This window comes from Enoplosus armatus, chromosome 1 (genome assembly GCF_043641665.1).
Source record: "Enoplosus armatus isolate fEnoArm2 chromosome 1, fEnoArm2.hap1, whole genome shotgun sequence".
NCBI lineage: Eukaryota > Metazoa > Chordata > Actinopteri > Centrarchiformes > Enoplosidae > Enoplosus > Enoplosus armatus.
The window spans coordinates 6,457,131-6,474,082 of NC_092180.1; the positions used below are offsets into that span (position 1 = coordinate 6,457,131).

Consider the following 16,952-nt stretch of genomic DNA (forward strand, 5'->3'; position numbering starts at 1 on the left):
GACGTTTCATCCATTATCATATTAAAGGCTTTTTAATGCCTCACTGGCTTGCACACTGTTACTGCTGGGGCTGACTCAATATCTAACCAGCTACATTCCACTCTTGTGACAGAGTTAGACCTGCAGAGAAGGACTGGGAATCATATCTGCTTTCTTTTTGCACAATATGTGTTTTTGTGTGAGATGTATAATCAAGAGTGCGCCCAAAAAGCCGTGCAAAGAGTCTTTTGGCGAATGATGAGGAACTCCGTACCTCATCACAATTTACATTAAATTATGCAGTCATATTCTTTTTACTGCATCTAATGAACCCGGCAAAATCAAGCGTCAGCTACACACAGTGCTTCTCCTCTTAAAAGGCAAAGTGTGAATAGTGACATCAGCTGCATGTTTCTGTCCAACGTTTACATTTATGTCAAGTGAATTGAACAATATGTCTTCAATAAAGTGAAGGCAAAAACGCACAAAGAAACTGGTAATGCAGGAAATATTACATGTTTGATGGCTGAGTCAGCATCATCTCTTCTTTTAAAAAAATGTACGTTACTTAAAAATGATTATGCTGGGTCATGATGGTCAGATTAGAAAAGAGAGAGCAACTAGAGCAACCAACATCAAAACCTGTTTATGCTTTAGATACCTGGAAACCTTTGTGCTATTGTAAATTCAAAGTGACATCAAGTCTGCATTTGGTGAGCTCTTTAACGGTGTGAACAGACGAATACAGCTGAGTGACTGAACACTACATCCTACCTCTTCGTTGCCAACGCTTTTGTCTGTGTAGTACAACTTGTAGGTGAGGATCTCTCCGTTGCCAGTGAGGGGTTTGTCCCAGCTCAGAGAGGCAGAGGACGGCGTGTTCGACACCGCCTGCAGGTTAGGAGCAGGACCCGGCACTTGGACTGGTGAAAAGAAATGAAGCAGAGGAGCAGAAATAAGAAAACCATCAAAGCAGACCGTTTGTTCTCTCATCTTGAACCTTCACCACTTTTTTCGCATTTTGTTACATCTGGAAGAAAGGAACTAGCAAAGCCCAGTGACTGCTGCCAAAAACACTTTCTTGGCTACTTCAAAGCCACATTTCCTTCTGTTAGAGAGAGCTCAGTCCACAATACGGCTCAGTTGCTGCAGCTCTGTGGAGACCAATCTGTCCCCTCTGGACTGGGCTGCCAGCCATGTTGATTTTCCTGTTATTCCCATGACAAACAAACTGAAAGTGTGCCTCAACAAAAACATCAATGTGCATCTAGCATTCCACCAACACTTGCCTCCAGCATATATTCACAGTTTATTTTATTGAGTCTGGTTAGTCAAGATAGGGGGCAGGATATATGACAATGTGTCTGTGTATCAGCTTGATACTGTGGTTGTCAGGCAGCTCTATTTTTAGTAAGAAAGGCAGAAATGTCCATCTTGAATGTTTAGCAATGTGGTATAATGTATCACATAAACCAATATAAAGGAGTCTGCCTTTAAACTTGGCATTGAGTTCATTTTGTAGTGGAGAAGATGAATTATTTTAAAGTGTAAGAAAGATCAGACAGCTTATAAAAAGAGAACATAAACATAAACTTATATACAAGTTATGTGATCTTGTCCTATTACTTTATATCCCCTGACAATAGGGGACTATGGATATACAGAGCTACTATTTCTACACTGTTCATCTGATGCAAAAGTAAACACACTTAAATTAAAGCTGACAGCACTTTAACCTCTAAGTAAATATTTCATTTCATACCCAGTGTGCCGGAAGACTAACATAACAAAACGTGTATCACTGCCCTAACAATTTGTGAGCGCGCTGTATACAGAACGCTCTTTGTCAGTAAGCATGTGTACAGTGACATTTCTTGGATCACGCTGGATTTAAAATAAAACAAAGACAATGAGGTTAAAGTGCTGGCTGTCAGACACAGATGTATGTCCGTACTGTATATATCTTGTAAGCTTTAGCTGCAGGTGTTCCCATTTGTCAGTGTGCGCGGATGTTAGAGGTGTCTCTGAGGACAGGTGATACGGGGCAGCGTTGTGTGCACATGCCTGGCACTCAGACGCAGGTCAACAGTTTAAGCTCCAATTCATAGTATGTTCTTACACTAAAAGTACACACACACGACAGAGATAGACTGCACAGGTACAGCCCGCCCTCACTGTTATCCCCATGGGTGGCTGGGCGCCTGCTGGTAGGCATTAAGGTGTAGTGTGTATGTGTCCATCCGTCCGCCCTCCAACCAAGGACACAGGTAGAGACATGGCAGCTGACCTACATAGTGACAGTGACTGAGCTGTAGCCGAGTCTGGAGGTGAGGGACGTCCACCCTGACAGTGTGCTGGGAAATCCCTTTCACAGCACTTTCAAATATGGGTGAAACTGAGTGATTTGGAGCAGCAGCTGCGGGGAGGCTTACACACCCAAACACAAAGACAAAAGAAGGAGAGGAGAACCCTTTATCTTCAACAATTCTTATGTTTTCTCCAGTCGAAACGTCCTAATGAGCTTCTGCACAGCATCTCTGTACAGACTGGATGAGGGAAAATCTGGAATACTAATTTCAGACATTCCTTATTCAGGTAGGCATGGTTTGAAGCACAGAGGGCTTATAGTAAATGTTGGGGAGTAAACAAGAAGTGGCTTATAAGAAGAAAACGACGCATTTCTCTGGTCTGCTGTTGGGTGGTCTGCCTTAACGCACAACACCAGACAGCCTCCTCTATGAATGTTTGTGTGTGTGTGTGTGTGTGTGTGTGTGTGTGGAGGGAAAAGGGGGGTGTCTCTGTTTGAAGTGAGCGTATGCTGCATGTGAGTGAATATTTGTTTGTGTGAATGTTTATTTGCACATTTGTGTGCTTCTTTTGAGTGCATCCTGTTTGCCTTAGTGTGCCAGTGTGTGAGCACATTTCCAACAAACTGGCTGGAGTTCGCCTTTATGTTTATGTGTCCTGTTTACTGAGCACATATAAATGAACATTTGTGTGTGTGTGTCTTTACCTTCAGCCTGGGTGGCCACTTTGAGCGCTGCAGAGCTCTCTCCCTGGCCGTTGCTGTTGTGGGCCACAACCCTGAAGCGATATTTGGTGTCTGGCATGAGGTTCTGGATGGTGACCTGCATCTCTCCTGGACGGCTGGTATTCACTACTCGCTCCCTGATGTGGACACACACACACACACACACAGAATATAATTGAGAATGTAATTGAAAGGTTATTGAAAGGTATACATACTTAATTACTTAATAGACATAAGTGTGCGTATTTGCTGCCATATGCTTGACGGGTTATTGTCATTATTGATTCATCTTAATCATCATTTAGTCTGTAAAATGTCAGATGTTTACAGAGCTCAGGGTGACATCTTGCTCAATTTGTTGAAGCATTAGACCAAAACCCAATGATTTCCCATCAACAATGATATAAAACTGAGAAAAGCAGCAAAAACTTCACATTTGTGAAGCTGGAACCATTAATGTTTTCCAATTTTGCTTGATAAATAACTCATCATCTGTCTATCAACCAATCAAGTAATTGGCTAATGATGAGCATATTAGCACTCATCTGTCTACAGTGGAAACTGTACAGTTAGTTTCAGACAAAAGACAGTGTGTGTACAACCACACTGGTTTGTGTAAATAGTATTTGTACGCATTTGCACATACTATATAGTATTGTATGCATTTGCATCTCAAGCTTAGATCAGAGTAAAACACTTCTGTATCAGGAAAGCTTTTTTACAGGGAAAACATAGAAAGTAGCCAAAACGCTAAAGAGGAATTGTGGAAAACCCTCTCAGCCTCTTAAATGTCCCTCTCAGTCACATACAGTACACAGGAAGCAGGGAACGATTTATCACAGGGCTACTTAAAAAAAGTGAAATTACAGTGTTTGAACTGATGTTTTTGTTTATACTTCAATGTTAAAAAGGTAATCCTTTGAGGAAGGAAGTTTGTTTTTAATTAATAAACACTTACTGATATGATAAGTGCTTTAACTGCTTTAATTAGATAGTTTTAGAGCGGCCTGAGACTCTGGCACATTAATGTATGTATATTAGCACACTGCTGACTCCAGCAGTTATGTGTGTATTAGTACCCTCCTGGCAGTACTACAGCTTAGTGTGTGTACTACCTGCTAGTGCCCTCCTGGCTGTAGAAAACGGAGTAGGTTAACTCGTCTCCGTTGGGTTCGGCAGGCGGGCGCCAGGTCAGCTTGATGAACCGAGTGGAAACCAGCGAAGCCACGACGTCTCGGGGGGCAGAGGGGGTGGGCCCTGCTGCACTCGCTACACCTCCGGAGCCTGGCGTTACATGGTCAGTAGTGTTAGGAGTCAGTGAGGGGGGAAGGGAAGAGGGCAGGGCTACGTCTTCAGGTCGGGAGGAGGAGGGAGGAGGGAGGAGGGAGGAGGGAGGGATGGCGGGATGGGTGTAGGAACAAGGGGAGGGGCAGGAGACAGTGGCAGCGTGGGAGGGGATGAGAGAAATATCACGCAGAGGGGTCCGAAAGGAGCAGGTCGAGGAGATGGAAGGAGTTGAAATGGAAATGACAGTGAAACGAAAGAAAGGAAGGAAACAAAAAAAAGAAGAAAAACAAAATAACAACAACGTAACAAAAAAAAGACTTTCGGCGTGACAAGGAACCACAGAAATAAAACAATTCTACTACATTCACAGAGCTGACAAATAAAAGCACAATACAAGGGGGACTACACATGCAGGTCTACACACAGCTCTCTAATGTAAGGGTAGTGGGAGCAGAACATAGCGTCATACATTTCATTTTCATAGACAGCCTTCGCGCCAATCATTTGTCATTAAACAGTATTGGTTTGACATTTTTATGAACTAAAAACTGGCCAGCATTCGATGGAAAACAGGTAGACTTTGTTTTGACAGCAACAAAGCCACCTTCTAGCCTCACAAATGCACATGAGAAAATGTGTTCAGGTATTAAACTCTATTTCAGAAACAGTACAGCAACTGAAGGACTAACCCAATCCCCCCAAAAAGTAGATTTTAAAGTGTCTATATTCTCTCAACTAACAAACCAGATGCTGTATTTTAAACACTTCTGTCCGTCTCATTCCACAGCCTAGCCACAGAAATGTTTGTGATTTCATTTGGTGTTTTTTTTCTTGGAGGAACAATCTGCGGTCAGTGAGATCTGCTTTCCATTTGCCTGGCAAGTGGGCGAAACGAAATCATATGGAAAGAATGTCAGTCTGTATGACATTTCCATTTGTTTGCAGGTCAGGGAAACTGACTGGAGGGCAAAGCTGAAATACAGAGAAGAAACACGGCGAGTGTAGTGTGCGAACGGTGTATCATTACTGGAGAAATTGTTTTGAAATGCAAAGTGGCTGCTGGCATATTTGTCTGTCATGGTATGTGGACTAACCACTAACTTGGCTTTCAATATTTGTTTACATTTTAAATTCCCAGAGTTCATTGAACTTTTGTGATTGGAACGATACGAAGGATCTGCTGCTTTTTTCTTCCAAAGAATTACATGGTCCACACACACACACACACACAGCGATCAATGTGTTTATCAAGAACTGACTTTCTGCATCTGTGCAAACCTCTGAAGGAGCTTGTATGTTTACATCTGTGTGTGTGTGCACCCCGAGTACTGAAACACCTTCTCTGTTGTGTTGTCTCTGTACCTCAGCACCTTGGATTTTAAATAAAATAATGACTATGAGGTTCAAGTGTTGACTATACTCTTTCATTTCAGATTATTTGTCACAAGCCTAAAACAAAAACAAAATCTGATGCGGAAGCTACAACTCAAAGACATTGCTTCTTTCAGGGGGTTTCTGCCCTCAGCAAGTAGAGAGACAAGCTCAGATGTATTGAGGTCAGGTGACTGATGTGGCCAGTCAAGATCCTTCCACTGGTTAGTCCCAAAAAAAAACCCAAAAACCTCATTGGTTGCCTTGTCTGTATGTTTAGGGAAAAATAAATTGCGGGACTAATGTTTAAAAAGGGCCAATGCTTCACTCCAATAGGGATGTCAACAACCTCAAACAACCTTTAAGACTTAGAAGTCAGCACTTCAACCTCAAAGCCACAGTTAAAATCCAGTTTGCTGAAATTGTGCCAAAAACAAAGGAAAACATATCATCCTCCTAATACTTTCTGACTGCAGCGTAAATTACCAGATGCTGAACAATTATCCTCATTTATAAAGCGACACACACATACACACACACACATATACACACACACTGGTGATGGGGTTATCACAACATAACCATAAGCAGGCTCATAGGATTGACAAAGTGAAGCCTGTTTGTTGATGAGGAAGCACTAAAATGTGAACACACAAGAGAACAAAATCCAAGGAACATGGTGGATTATATGCATTGAGAATACACAGCAAATACTGTTCCAGACTAGTATTCATACTGGCAATGGAGACAAAGGTCCAGACATTATAAATACATAAAGACCTACATTAGATGTAACAGTACAAAAAAAGACAAAGACAGAAATACTAAATCTAATAATCAGGAACAGTTTACAGCCAGAAAAAGACAAGGGGGAGATCAAGACAAGAAATAGAGATTTATAACTATCGGTCAAACTATTTAGAGAAATCCAGCTTCTTTAGCTTGGATTAAGAGACCCAAACCCCAACCAACTAACTAACCAACCCTAACCGTTAGATCTTTAACCAAAGGCATTCGACTGGTAGAGTTTGTGGTAGCGGTTGCACAGAGAGGGAGAGAGCGCTACCCATGAGGCTGCGTTCAGACCTTCATGTACAAAGTCTCTAATCTATAAAGGCCATCGTGGAGGCTCATATATACTGTATGTATATATCAGAGGACAGAGAGAGAGAGAGAGAGAAACCACGATGAAAAGCTCTGAAAATGGACAAAAGACTTGTGAGTGTCTTCTGCTTCTTTACTACTGCACAGCTACTGTAACAGAACTTCACAACCTGACAGCACCGACAGAATTAATCATTTTTAACACATTTTCCAATATTCATTAGGCAGATAAGTATCAGTACAATCCAGCTGAAACGTAAAATGAGGAGATAAAATCTACAGATAATCAGAGATTGCCCCTTTAAAATTCAGGTTGCATAGGGCTGCAGGCAAATTCAGCAAAAATAAATAGCATTCTATGAAAGCAGGTCTGTAGGTATGAGGTTGGATGTCCCTCCTTTTTGGAGAAAATACATTAAGGAATACCACACATAGTAAAAATAATCCTGAAATCAGTGTCAGGTCAGACAAAGACATTACGGTAAAGCCTGGTGAGAAATGCATTGTGGGATATCCAAAGGAGGGGAAATAAAACCATTAGATGTAGTTTCCATCTTCAGACACCTTGTCTGCTGTAGGTAATTGACATGCTGGGCAGTTTTCAGTGTCCTTCTGACAATCTGTCTTGTACATGCATGCCTAGAATTGTTACAGTAAGGAGGTGTCAGCATCCCACTGCCGCTGCCAAGCTCTATTCATAGCTGATTAATAGTGTCATTAGTCTCTGTGCCAGAGGTAATGAATGGCTGGCATTAAGGCGTAACGAGGAAGGTTACTCTAGATCTCTATAATAAATCTGGGTAACAAACACGCAAAACAATCAAGACAAAGACATGCACAGCAAAGCATTCATCTTAATATTCAATGTAAGTAAACGCCGATTCTGAAATTAAAATAATTGGGAGTAGCCTTAAAGTTCTGATTAAAGCCTCATAACTTCAACTTTTATCTTCTGTTTCTAACTCCATAATCCTTTTGCCGTGTTCCTCTGTGAGTGTAGCTGTAAAGTTACGCCAAGTAGCTTTTCATCATCTGGTCTGAGTACACAGATAAGACAGCCTACCTCACTGGCTCAGACTATGTACCTCCACCAAGAGAGCATAAATCTACTGAATGCAGAGATCTGCCAGAAGCACCCACAGCACTGTAACTACAGATAGCCTTTTCAGCAGGCCACGCCAGCCTCTTGCAAAATGGATTTTCTCAGGACTAGTTTCCATGTCTAATGTAGTTCGGTAATGATGACTGCACAAGAGACAGATCCAGCACAATGCTAATGGTCCATTACTGAGTCACTACTTTTATCTGACACAGAATGAACAGAACAAGAATGAACAGTACATTTAAAAAGCATAGTCCAGGGCCTTCAAAAGCCAACACAAAGCAGACTGTCAATTAAAACTGGCAGGCTTTGTCGTGTTTCTACGAACATGCAATAGTAACATCATGAGAAAATGTATGACTGAACAGCGCATATCTGGGCTTGTGTTTGAAGTGCATGAAGGTGATTACAGAGGGTCTGTAAGAAAGGTCTTGTAAGCAACACCACAACACTTAAATTGCTCTCATAGGTTCGCAAGGAAATGTGTTGGAAAACTGTCCTTTGAGCAACTGCTGACAACTGTGGCTGCTTTTTTTCCTCCCTCCAATCTTGTTCCCCTCGCTCTCTTTCAAGATGAGACTGGAAAGATGAGCAAGCCTGACAGCTCATGACATTTGAGCAGCTCTTTAACGCGCCGGCAAAGGAAACCAAGTCAGAAAGAGAAGACAAATGTTTCAAGTGAAGACAAAGTGAGAGGTTAAGAGAGAAATGGGGGAGTGCAACAAAAAAAAAGGCTGACCAAGCACGGTTCTTTTTTACTCGCCTCGTTTCCTCTCGAGTACCTTGTCGACAACAATAATAAACTCAGTTTTTAACACAATTTTTGTGCTGTACAAGCAATACAACAAAAAATGAAAAGCAATTATATAAAACAATAGAAATGCAAGACGTTCATCAACAGAGGATAAAAATGCACCTTGTCTTGTGTTCACCTCATCGCTGGATGAGGGGAAACTGACAGAGATACAGTATCAGATTGGTGGAGCACATCACTAACTGCACACGCTCCCTTTCGCTGTGATAATCAGAGACAGTCAAGATTAAAGTGCAGCTCGAACCTCACAAAGGCTTAAACTGACGAGATGTTCCAACTCACTGACATAATCCGAAAATAAAAAAAGTCTTTGTGTCTCAAACTGATTCTCCAAAAATGTCAAACAGCATCTCCAACGTTCCTCCCTCTCATTTTCTAGGGCATGTTAACTACTACGATCGAAAAATGTCTGAAATATGGCACGTTCCCCAGGAGAGAAAGAAGCTTTTATTAATTTAAAAAAAATTACATGGCAATCCCAAAAATGAAAGAAAGTTCTCCTCATTAAGTCTTGAGTGATTGAAATATTTTTCTGGAACAATCTTTAGGCGTTGAAGATGCTGATGGCGTCAAACGCAGCCAAATAAAGAGAAATAACTCTGAGAGGTGAGCACTCTGTATGGTCATGTACAGAATATCGAAAAAATGAGACTTCAAGCTTTTGAGGTTACTGCCAGCTAATACTATCGCTGCTGCATGCTTCACAATGCAGAAGGTGTGTGGGTCAATATTCTGACAAAACATTAAAAAAAAAAAAAAAAAAAAGAATAACACAGCTTTTCTCTGCCACAATAAGCACAGACCATAAATGTTGGTATAAAGGGTTTGAGTGGGTCACAGATGTATTTATGTTTCCACACTCCCTCAACACTCCTGTGGCGGTGGAGACAAAGTGGGATGTGAGAGGACCCATCTGATAGATCCATGGGACTCCTGGATGCCATGTGGGGAAGCAGCAAATGCTTTAGTAGGAGGGGGTGTTTGTACTTCCAAGGATGGTCTCTTTATCAGGCGGCTAAAACCTCTGAAAGCCTGTGCATGTTGTCCCTTTGAAACCCTACAGAGATTTCCTCTTAAATCGCACAGTTTGTTCAATTCTACATTTATCTTGTTGTTCACATCCAAAATCAACATTCTCAAATTCCCTGTGGGCCTAAATAAACAACTAGACAGCCTTTGTATGGGGTATGTTTTGGACGGGATGATGGTATGTCTGCGTTTGCATCCACTCTTGGCCCTCCGGCAATTCACTTTCTGGTAATTTGGTTTTCATAAAAAATAAAAGTGGCAATCCCTGCTCTGGGTCCTCAAAATAAACACTATGCAAGGGTATTTAAAGTGTGGGAATACGTAAAATGCCATATACATTCTACTGAGACGAAAAAAAACCCCCAGAGGATCCACAGATCTCAACACGTAGGGGAAAACAAACGCCCCTATGTGGAAATGACGACAGTAATTGAATGGGGTCGGGTTCATCAATAATTAATCATCGACTGTGTGTACATACAGCGTCTCTTCACCATCAAACACATGTACCCCCTTGATCTGTGAGCCACTGGTGAGTTAATTTGGGTGTGATTGCTTTGTTCCCCTGAACGCCTTGCTACAACACACACACACACACACGCACACTCGCAGAAACATGCACGATCGTGAGGCCAACAGCTGCTCGCCCAGACTCGGCATGCAAATGAAGATGTGCGACTATGGTATACAATGTAAACCCCTCTCCCCTCCAACTCCCTTCCCACTTTGACAAATCTGCATCATATGCATCACGTGCTCCACATGCTGGCTGGGAGAGGAAAGTGAGGCCTCCTGGGCTCGCCTTTCATGCAGATCAAAACAGCCAGTGATGCTGCACATCTCCAGAGCATTTCACCACCAATGCCCAGGACTGGAAACAAGCTTTTCTTTCTGCACTGCCTGCCTTTGTGTCTTATTACCTTGGAGGTACAAGAATACAGTTCAACCATTCCAGGGGAACAGAGCAAGCCTGGAATGAAGTAATTGATTTCAGAGAGAGCTCTCTGTAACACTGTGTGTACACATGCACTTGCAACATTTTATGTATAAAGTGAGTGGAGCTGAACAACCAGGAAAGGGCTGAAAAGGTCAAATAGGATGTTTGCAGAAGTGGGAGCAGCTGCATCCCCCTTGGGAGACTCGCTAACAAACAGTCCAGCTAATCAGACTCCCACCAATGAAGCGGCCTCCCTGGGTTAGACCCACTGAGAAGTGGCTATCGCTATGCTAGAAGGCAGCAGGGTGCACACAACCCACTGTGATGTTACTCACTATTCTACTTTTAGCTTATGGAAACTGGGAGGCTCAGTGGGTGGGTGGGTGCTAACAGGAGAAATAAAAGCTCCAGCTTTGGTGGTGCCGCTCGCAGGGGTCAGCTGCCTGCAGCTAAGGGAAGGGTGTGAAGGGAAAATGATGTTTTTGTGCCATGTGGTACTTCCAATTACTGCACCCAGAGGACTGTCCTCATCCAAAAACATCAGATCGGCATCCTGAATGAGTGTGTGTTGGAGGTAAATGGAGCAATATCGTAAATAAGGGCACGTGTTAGTGAGGTGTGTAAAACAGACATTCAGGAAAAAGCAGATCTCTCACACGTACATACGCAGTCAGGCCTAAAACGGGTGTTGATAACAAGACTGACCTTCAAAAAAACAGCACTGACGCAGGTACTGCAGGCTATTTTAATCCTTTCTGTGCTTTTCTGTTCAAAACAAGAGCAAAACAAGCACCCATAACATTTTGCAGTTAGCACTTAGGCGACAGACCATTTATAAATGAGGCAAAGCCTTTCACCACGGTTGAGTAAATACAACCCATAGAAAAGTTCAGCCCATGCTGTGAGAACCTCAGCTTATAAACAACACACACACACACACACACACAATCCCTGAGAAAAAGAGCCACAACACAAACACTTACTTTTGCCATCAGCGCCCGTACAAACAGCAATTTGGTGAAGGCTGATTTCAGCTCTTCGCAATCAATTTAAGCTACAATCCCTCTGATCAGCTTCTTACAGCCTCCAGTGGGACAACACATTCACTAATCACTATCACTAACATGGTGTGTGTGTGTGTGTCTGTGTGTGTGTGTGCACGCTGAAGAGATTTTGTGTGTGCATTTCAGTTAAGACACTGTGTGAACATTTTAGGGCTTTATCCCCAAATTTGAATTTCAATATATTTTGCTATGAGGCAGAATTTAGTGTAATATATTCACATTTACATATAATTAATATTCTCCATCAAATGCCCCCCCCCCCAAAAAAAAAAATTTGTTTTCATATTGCCTTTTCATGATCATAAACATTTATTTTAACTACAAATGTTTGAAATAAAACAACAATATTATCATATTTGTTTAATCAACCATAACCCACCAATAGCAAATGATACGCAACACTGTAAGTTAAGATAAGGTACTTATCATAATAGCACCCGCAGTGTATAATAGCACCCGCAGCTACATGTGGTGAATGTAAAACTTTGCTGTTGGAGAACAGGTAAATTTGGTTTTATCGATGTTTTTTTTAATGGAAAAGGATTCAACTACTTTTTTGGAGGCAATTTTGTCCCCCAGTTGCACTTAATTATCCTGTGCTTAGTGCCAACAACACACTCCTCTCCCCTTGTAGGCTTCTTATCTCTGTTTCTGCTGCGTCACTCCAATGGGATGTTCATTATGATATAATGTTGACTTTTGGAAATTGCAATTTTGAAAATAAACAACACCCCAAACTGTAGCCTGAAAGATTAAATCGACACCTCTCTAACAGATTGAACATTACAAAGTTCATGAAAGTAGTAGGATGAACTGCATTATGCTGTCACGTATTCCTGTCAGGCATTTTATCTATCCGCTACTGTATGTATGTGTGCAATCACTAATGTACATGTAGAGTATGACAACGATGCAGCACAAAGACAAACAAGGCAAGCAGAATTACATTAATTTGTGTCCCTGTGACCTCACGCAGGCAGCCCCCATACAGTAAAATAAGTGTGACCATATGTGTGCATGCACGTGTTTCCCAGCAGTACATGAGATGTTGTTTAACTGTCACATATTCACACTGACGCCTGCTGTTGAAGGTAAAGTTACGATGCGGACCGTGCCAACAGAAAACATGGTGTGCGGCCCGGCACTGTGCTGACACATTCACATGCTCACAGCGTTACACATCCACTCCTGCTGGCCTGGCCATGACCCTGCTAGCAGATGATGGAGCACACAGTATTCCCTGAAGTGGGCCTGAGCTTTTATTCAGTACTGGTAGAGTCTGGCTGGAGGGAAGGGTCTTTTAGCAGCCTATTCTCACTTCTTGATTTGAACAGGGAATAAGGGTGGCGCTCCGATGTAGCGGAAGGATCCCCCGTCTGTGGCTTGTCTGCTACAAATGTGTTAGGGGATTTCTTTTTTTTACTGCTCCGCCTACTGGAACTTGACTAAAACTCAGCCTGTTTCTTTGTTGTTTAATCATGATCTAGTTACATTTTATATTACATGGATTCATAATAAAGTGAATTTCTTTCCTCAACACCAGCTAGAGCTGCTACTGCAGTATACCACGCTGACAGCAGTGCAGGGACAGCAGAGACCTCCTTTTAAGTATCTCTCTTTATCTTTCTCTTCACTTTAAATCCAATATCAGTTCAAGTACTTCTTGATTTATATTAGAAGAGGACAACAATAAAGCTTCACCATCAAGATATATTTGTACATAAAATCCTTCCTGCTTGCATGTCTGCACACAGCCACAACAATGGATCTAGGCTGCTGGGTTCGTGTCTCGCATCAGTAGTCTGTGTGGAAATAATTACTGCTTGAATACAGTTTCAATAATTAAGTGTCTGTCTGTGTTACAAATTTGCTGCAGATATCAGTTCTTGTTTGGACAATTCATCTCTCTAAAGTTAGTACAACATTTTAAACACAAGGTGGAAGAGTTTGGAGCTTTGTCTCTTCTTTGTTGTTCACAGTATGAGCAGAATCACTTCTGGAAACCAGGTCTGTCCATAACAGCTTTCTTTGGCCGGGTTGTGTTCAGTTTATAGTCAGCCAGCTGCCATATCTTTGGCCTATTAATCTGTATTTTTGTCATTTGTGTTTTTGTCACCTGCAAATACAGCAGGAGACTCTTGGTTGCTGTGTCATTTCACAGGGAAGTCTGGTGCTCAAGTCTGCTGTAATTAATTGATTTGCTAATGAGGTTACGGTATACGCAACTCTCTAAATTTCCCTTCCAGTATCTCCCTGTGCCTGTCATTTTGTCAAGCTACAGCTTTGGGGACATCACACATGTCAGTTTATCATGCCAGCACTCCTGATGCCTGCACTCATAAATACACAGAGTGATGGAGAGGAAAACCAGGAGACATGGTGAGTACTCAGACAGTGATGAGGCATCTCCATCTCTCAGTGGGGGTCTGGTACTTCTGATGGGAGGGGAGGGGAGGACTCTTCTGTTTGCTGCCACAGGACTAAGAGGCGGGAGGGAAAACTAATAGCAGCATGGCTGAATAAAGGGGGAGATGAAGGGAGAGGAGGAAGGATAGAGGTAGAAAGAGAGAAGCAGAAAGTAAGGGAAAGAGATGAAAGAGAGGGAGGGATCAAGAAGGACTGCTTGCCTGTTGGAGCTTTGGAGTCAACAAAAGCTTGAATAAAAGCATTTGCATCAGAAATAGTGTGTCATCTTCCTTTCGTCATAAAACAACATGAATATTAGCTAGGAACACTAGCCTACAGGAAAAAGAAGCTAAAATGTATGTAGCCGAGTTGCACCGCATCAAGCACCGACTGCTGTTTTTAAATTGCGTTTTCTCTTACCCGAAGTTGGCCAAGTATTTAGTGAAATGTGTCCCTTTCATTCATCTCAGTGAAATTATCTTGCAACAGTTGTGGCTAAAAACAGCGCGAGACCTCAGAACTTGTACATCCAAACAAGCTTTCAGGCTTACTAGTGAAGTACTTGGCTTGGGCACTAGGAGGCAAAATGTCAAAGCATTATTCATGTGAGCAGTGGGAATGGGAGAGGAGAAGAGAGGAAGAGATGGAGAGACAGACAAAGTCAGACAGAGGAGCATTTCCATATTGAAGCCAACACAGCATATGGAAGGAGCAAAAATAAGTATTCGCATGCAAATGTAAGTGCATCTCTTGAATTTATGCAAAAATTACACACTCAAAAGTGAGTGCATCCACTTCTCTTTTGTTTGCCAATGTTAAATGCATGTATGCCCGCATTTTTCATATTAAACCTTTTAGGTGCTTGAATTTGAAACTTGTCGTTTTTGACAAGTGGGCATCCAGTAAGAGTTCCCAGGCTGGTATGTGGCCTTGGGTTTGTGATTGTTAAAATGAGAATACATAATGCTGAAAAACATGCAGCTTCTTTTCTTTTCTCCTAAGTCTGTCTGTTTCTAAAACTTCAAATGCTACGTTTAGAAATTCATATCCACAAACTAAATATTTGTTTCGGCTCTGCATCTTAAAGCACTACACAAAAAGTAATCTCACTGCAAAACGTGTGCATACATTTAGTGTGCCACCTTATCAAACTTCAAACACAATCTCAGTCTTTGTACTGTATATGGAAAGATGGCAATCATATAAACAAGTGCTTTGTCTAGGCGTGTACAACTTCAAAGTTGGAAAACGTGACCCATTTCCTCTCCAAGCTGTAATTGGCGCCTACTGCAGTATCATGCATAAACGCGTCACATAATCATGTGCCTGGAAAAAGGCCGCAAATTGTTGCTCCACTCTGTCTATAGATGACATGTGACGATAATCCCTTAAATAGCATATCCTCTGCAGCTGACTATCCTCCCTCATGATCATTCTGACAATAAGGTGTACATGTGGACAGCAAATATCTAAACTGCCAGCAGGGACTTATCATGATGGTCATTAGTGGTTGTATTTATAGTTTAGTGAGGAAAGGACGGGCCATTCTAGAGGGAATTTGATAAAACCTAATATAAAGTATGAATATGTTCAATCAAACTTGTCAGTGAGAACATGTCCTGATCAAAAGTCTTTATTGAGTCCAACCACTGCACATGTGGGCTGGATTTAACATAATGAACTTAAGTTTAAGTGTCTTTTGTTTCTGAAAAAAAGAAAACAAACCCGCCATAAAGTTATTATATGTGAGAAATTATTTTGCATTCGTCAGTGGGAAAAGTCATACCAGTATCGCTGACTTACAACAGAAACTAAGTAGCACAACTACACACATTTCCAGCACTTCCAAAAGACGACAAGGCTGAATATAGCAGTTTTACAAGGGACATTAAGAGGCACTGCACTGCACTGCATAATTAGGTCCCCTTGAGGTCCACTTTTGGTATTTGTGCTCCTATTTACCCACATCTGTTTGCAACTAGTTGACCCATGTTGCACATGGCTGTGGAATGTCTAGGAAAATTGTTCAAGACTGCAATCTACGGCCCTATTTCTGACCTCCACTCCACCAAAAAAACAGTTTTTCAAGGTTTTAAGATTGCTGAAGCAAGAAATTAAATAAGCAAGCTTTCTTTTGTCTTCTGCAGCAGTTTGTCCATGTACTAAGCCATTGTCATCGACTGGAGTTCAAGGCCAAGAGTATTGATACAAAGCACATATCACTATAAATAACTGTCTAGATATTGTACACATGCTAACACCTGACAGCTGACCTTTTTCCATTCCAAACACCCACAGGTGGGAATCATCAGTGGAGCCACATTTAACTGCAGCTGGCAGCATTGAGATGCAAAGATTATGAGCACTAATGAATATTAGCCAACTTGCAGCCGCTGGGTGTTTAAATGCAGTTCACCCCCATTGATTTCCCTGTTGGATGAAGACAACTTTATCCCTGTGGCAAGTCCCTGGCTTATCTCCCCCGACTGCAAGGCAGCCGTCAGACAGACAGGGTGTTTTCCTGGCCCTGTTTCAGGATGATTCAAGTCTGGCAGGTGTGCGCTTGATACCTGACTGAAGCGAAACACACACAGGGGCAGCAAAGGACAGGAGGGGTGTTTGTGTAAGAGTGAGTTAGGAAGTGGACAAAGATGCCCAGCTGTGAGGGGGCAGCCATATAGGGGGGAATATTCAAGGCAGCACAATTAACACAAAGCCCAGTGTGTTGGATTATTACAGAGAGCAGGTGGCTGTGAAAGACAAGGAGAGAGGAAGTGGCGAGAAAGGTGGCAGATGGCTGTAGGATTGTACGTGTCCATACTCGGCAG

At 42.1% G+C, this 16,952-nt stretch overlaps 1 protein-coding gene across 1 annotated transcript in view; it reads right to left on the reverse strand.

The window, feature by feature from the left end:
- neo1a (neogenin 1a) overlaps positions 1 to 16,952 on the reverse strand; it is a 145,532-nt gene that overhangs the window by 23,773 nt on the left and 104,807 nt on the right. Inside the window, exons 8-10 of the mRNA XM_070922966.1 lie at positions 4,126 to 4,360; positions 2,993 to 3,147; positions 754 to 902 (exon numbers count right to left, since the gene is read on the reverse strand). Coding sequence (XP_070779067.1) covers positions 754 to 902; positions 2,993 to 3,147; positions 4,126 to 4,360 — 539 coding nt within the window. The remainder of the gene's footprint in view (positions 1 to 753; positions 903 to 2,992; positions 3,148 to 4,125; positions 4,361 to 16,952) is intronic.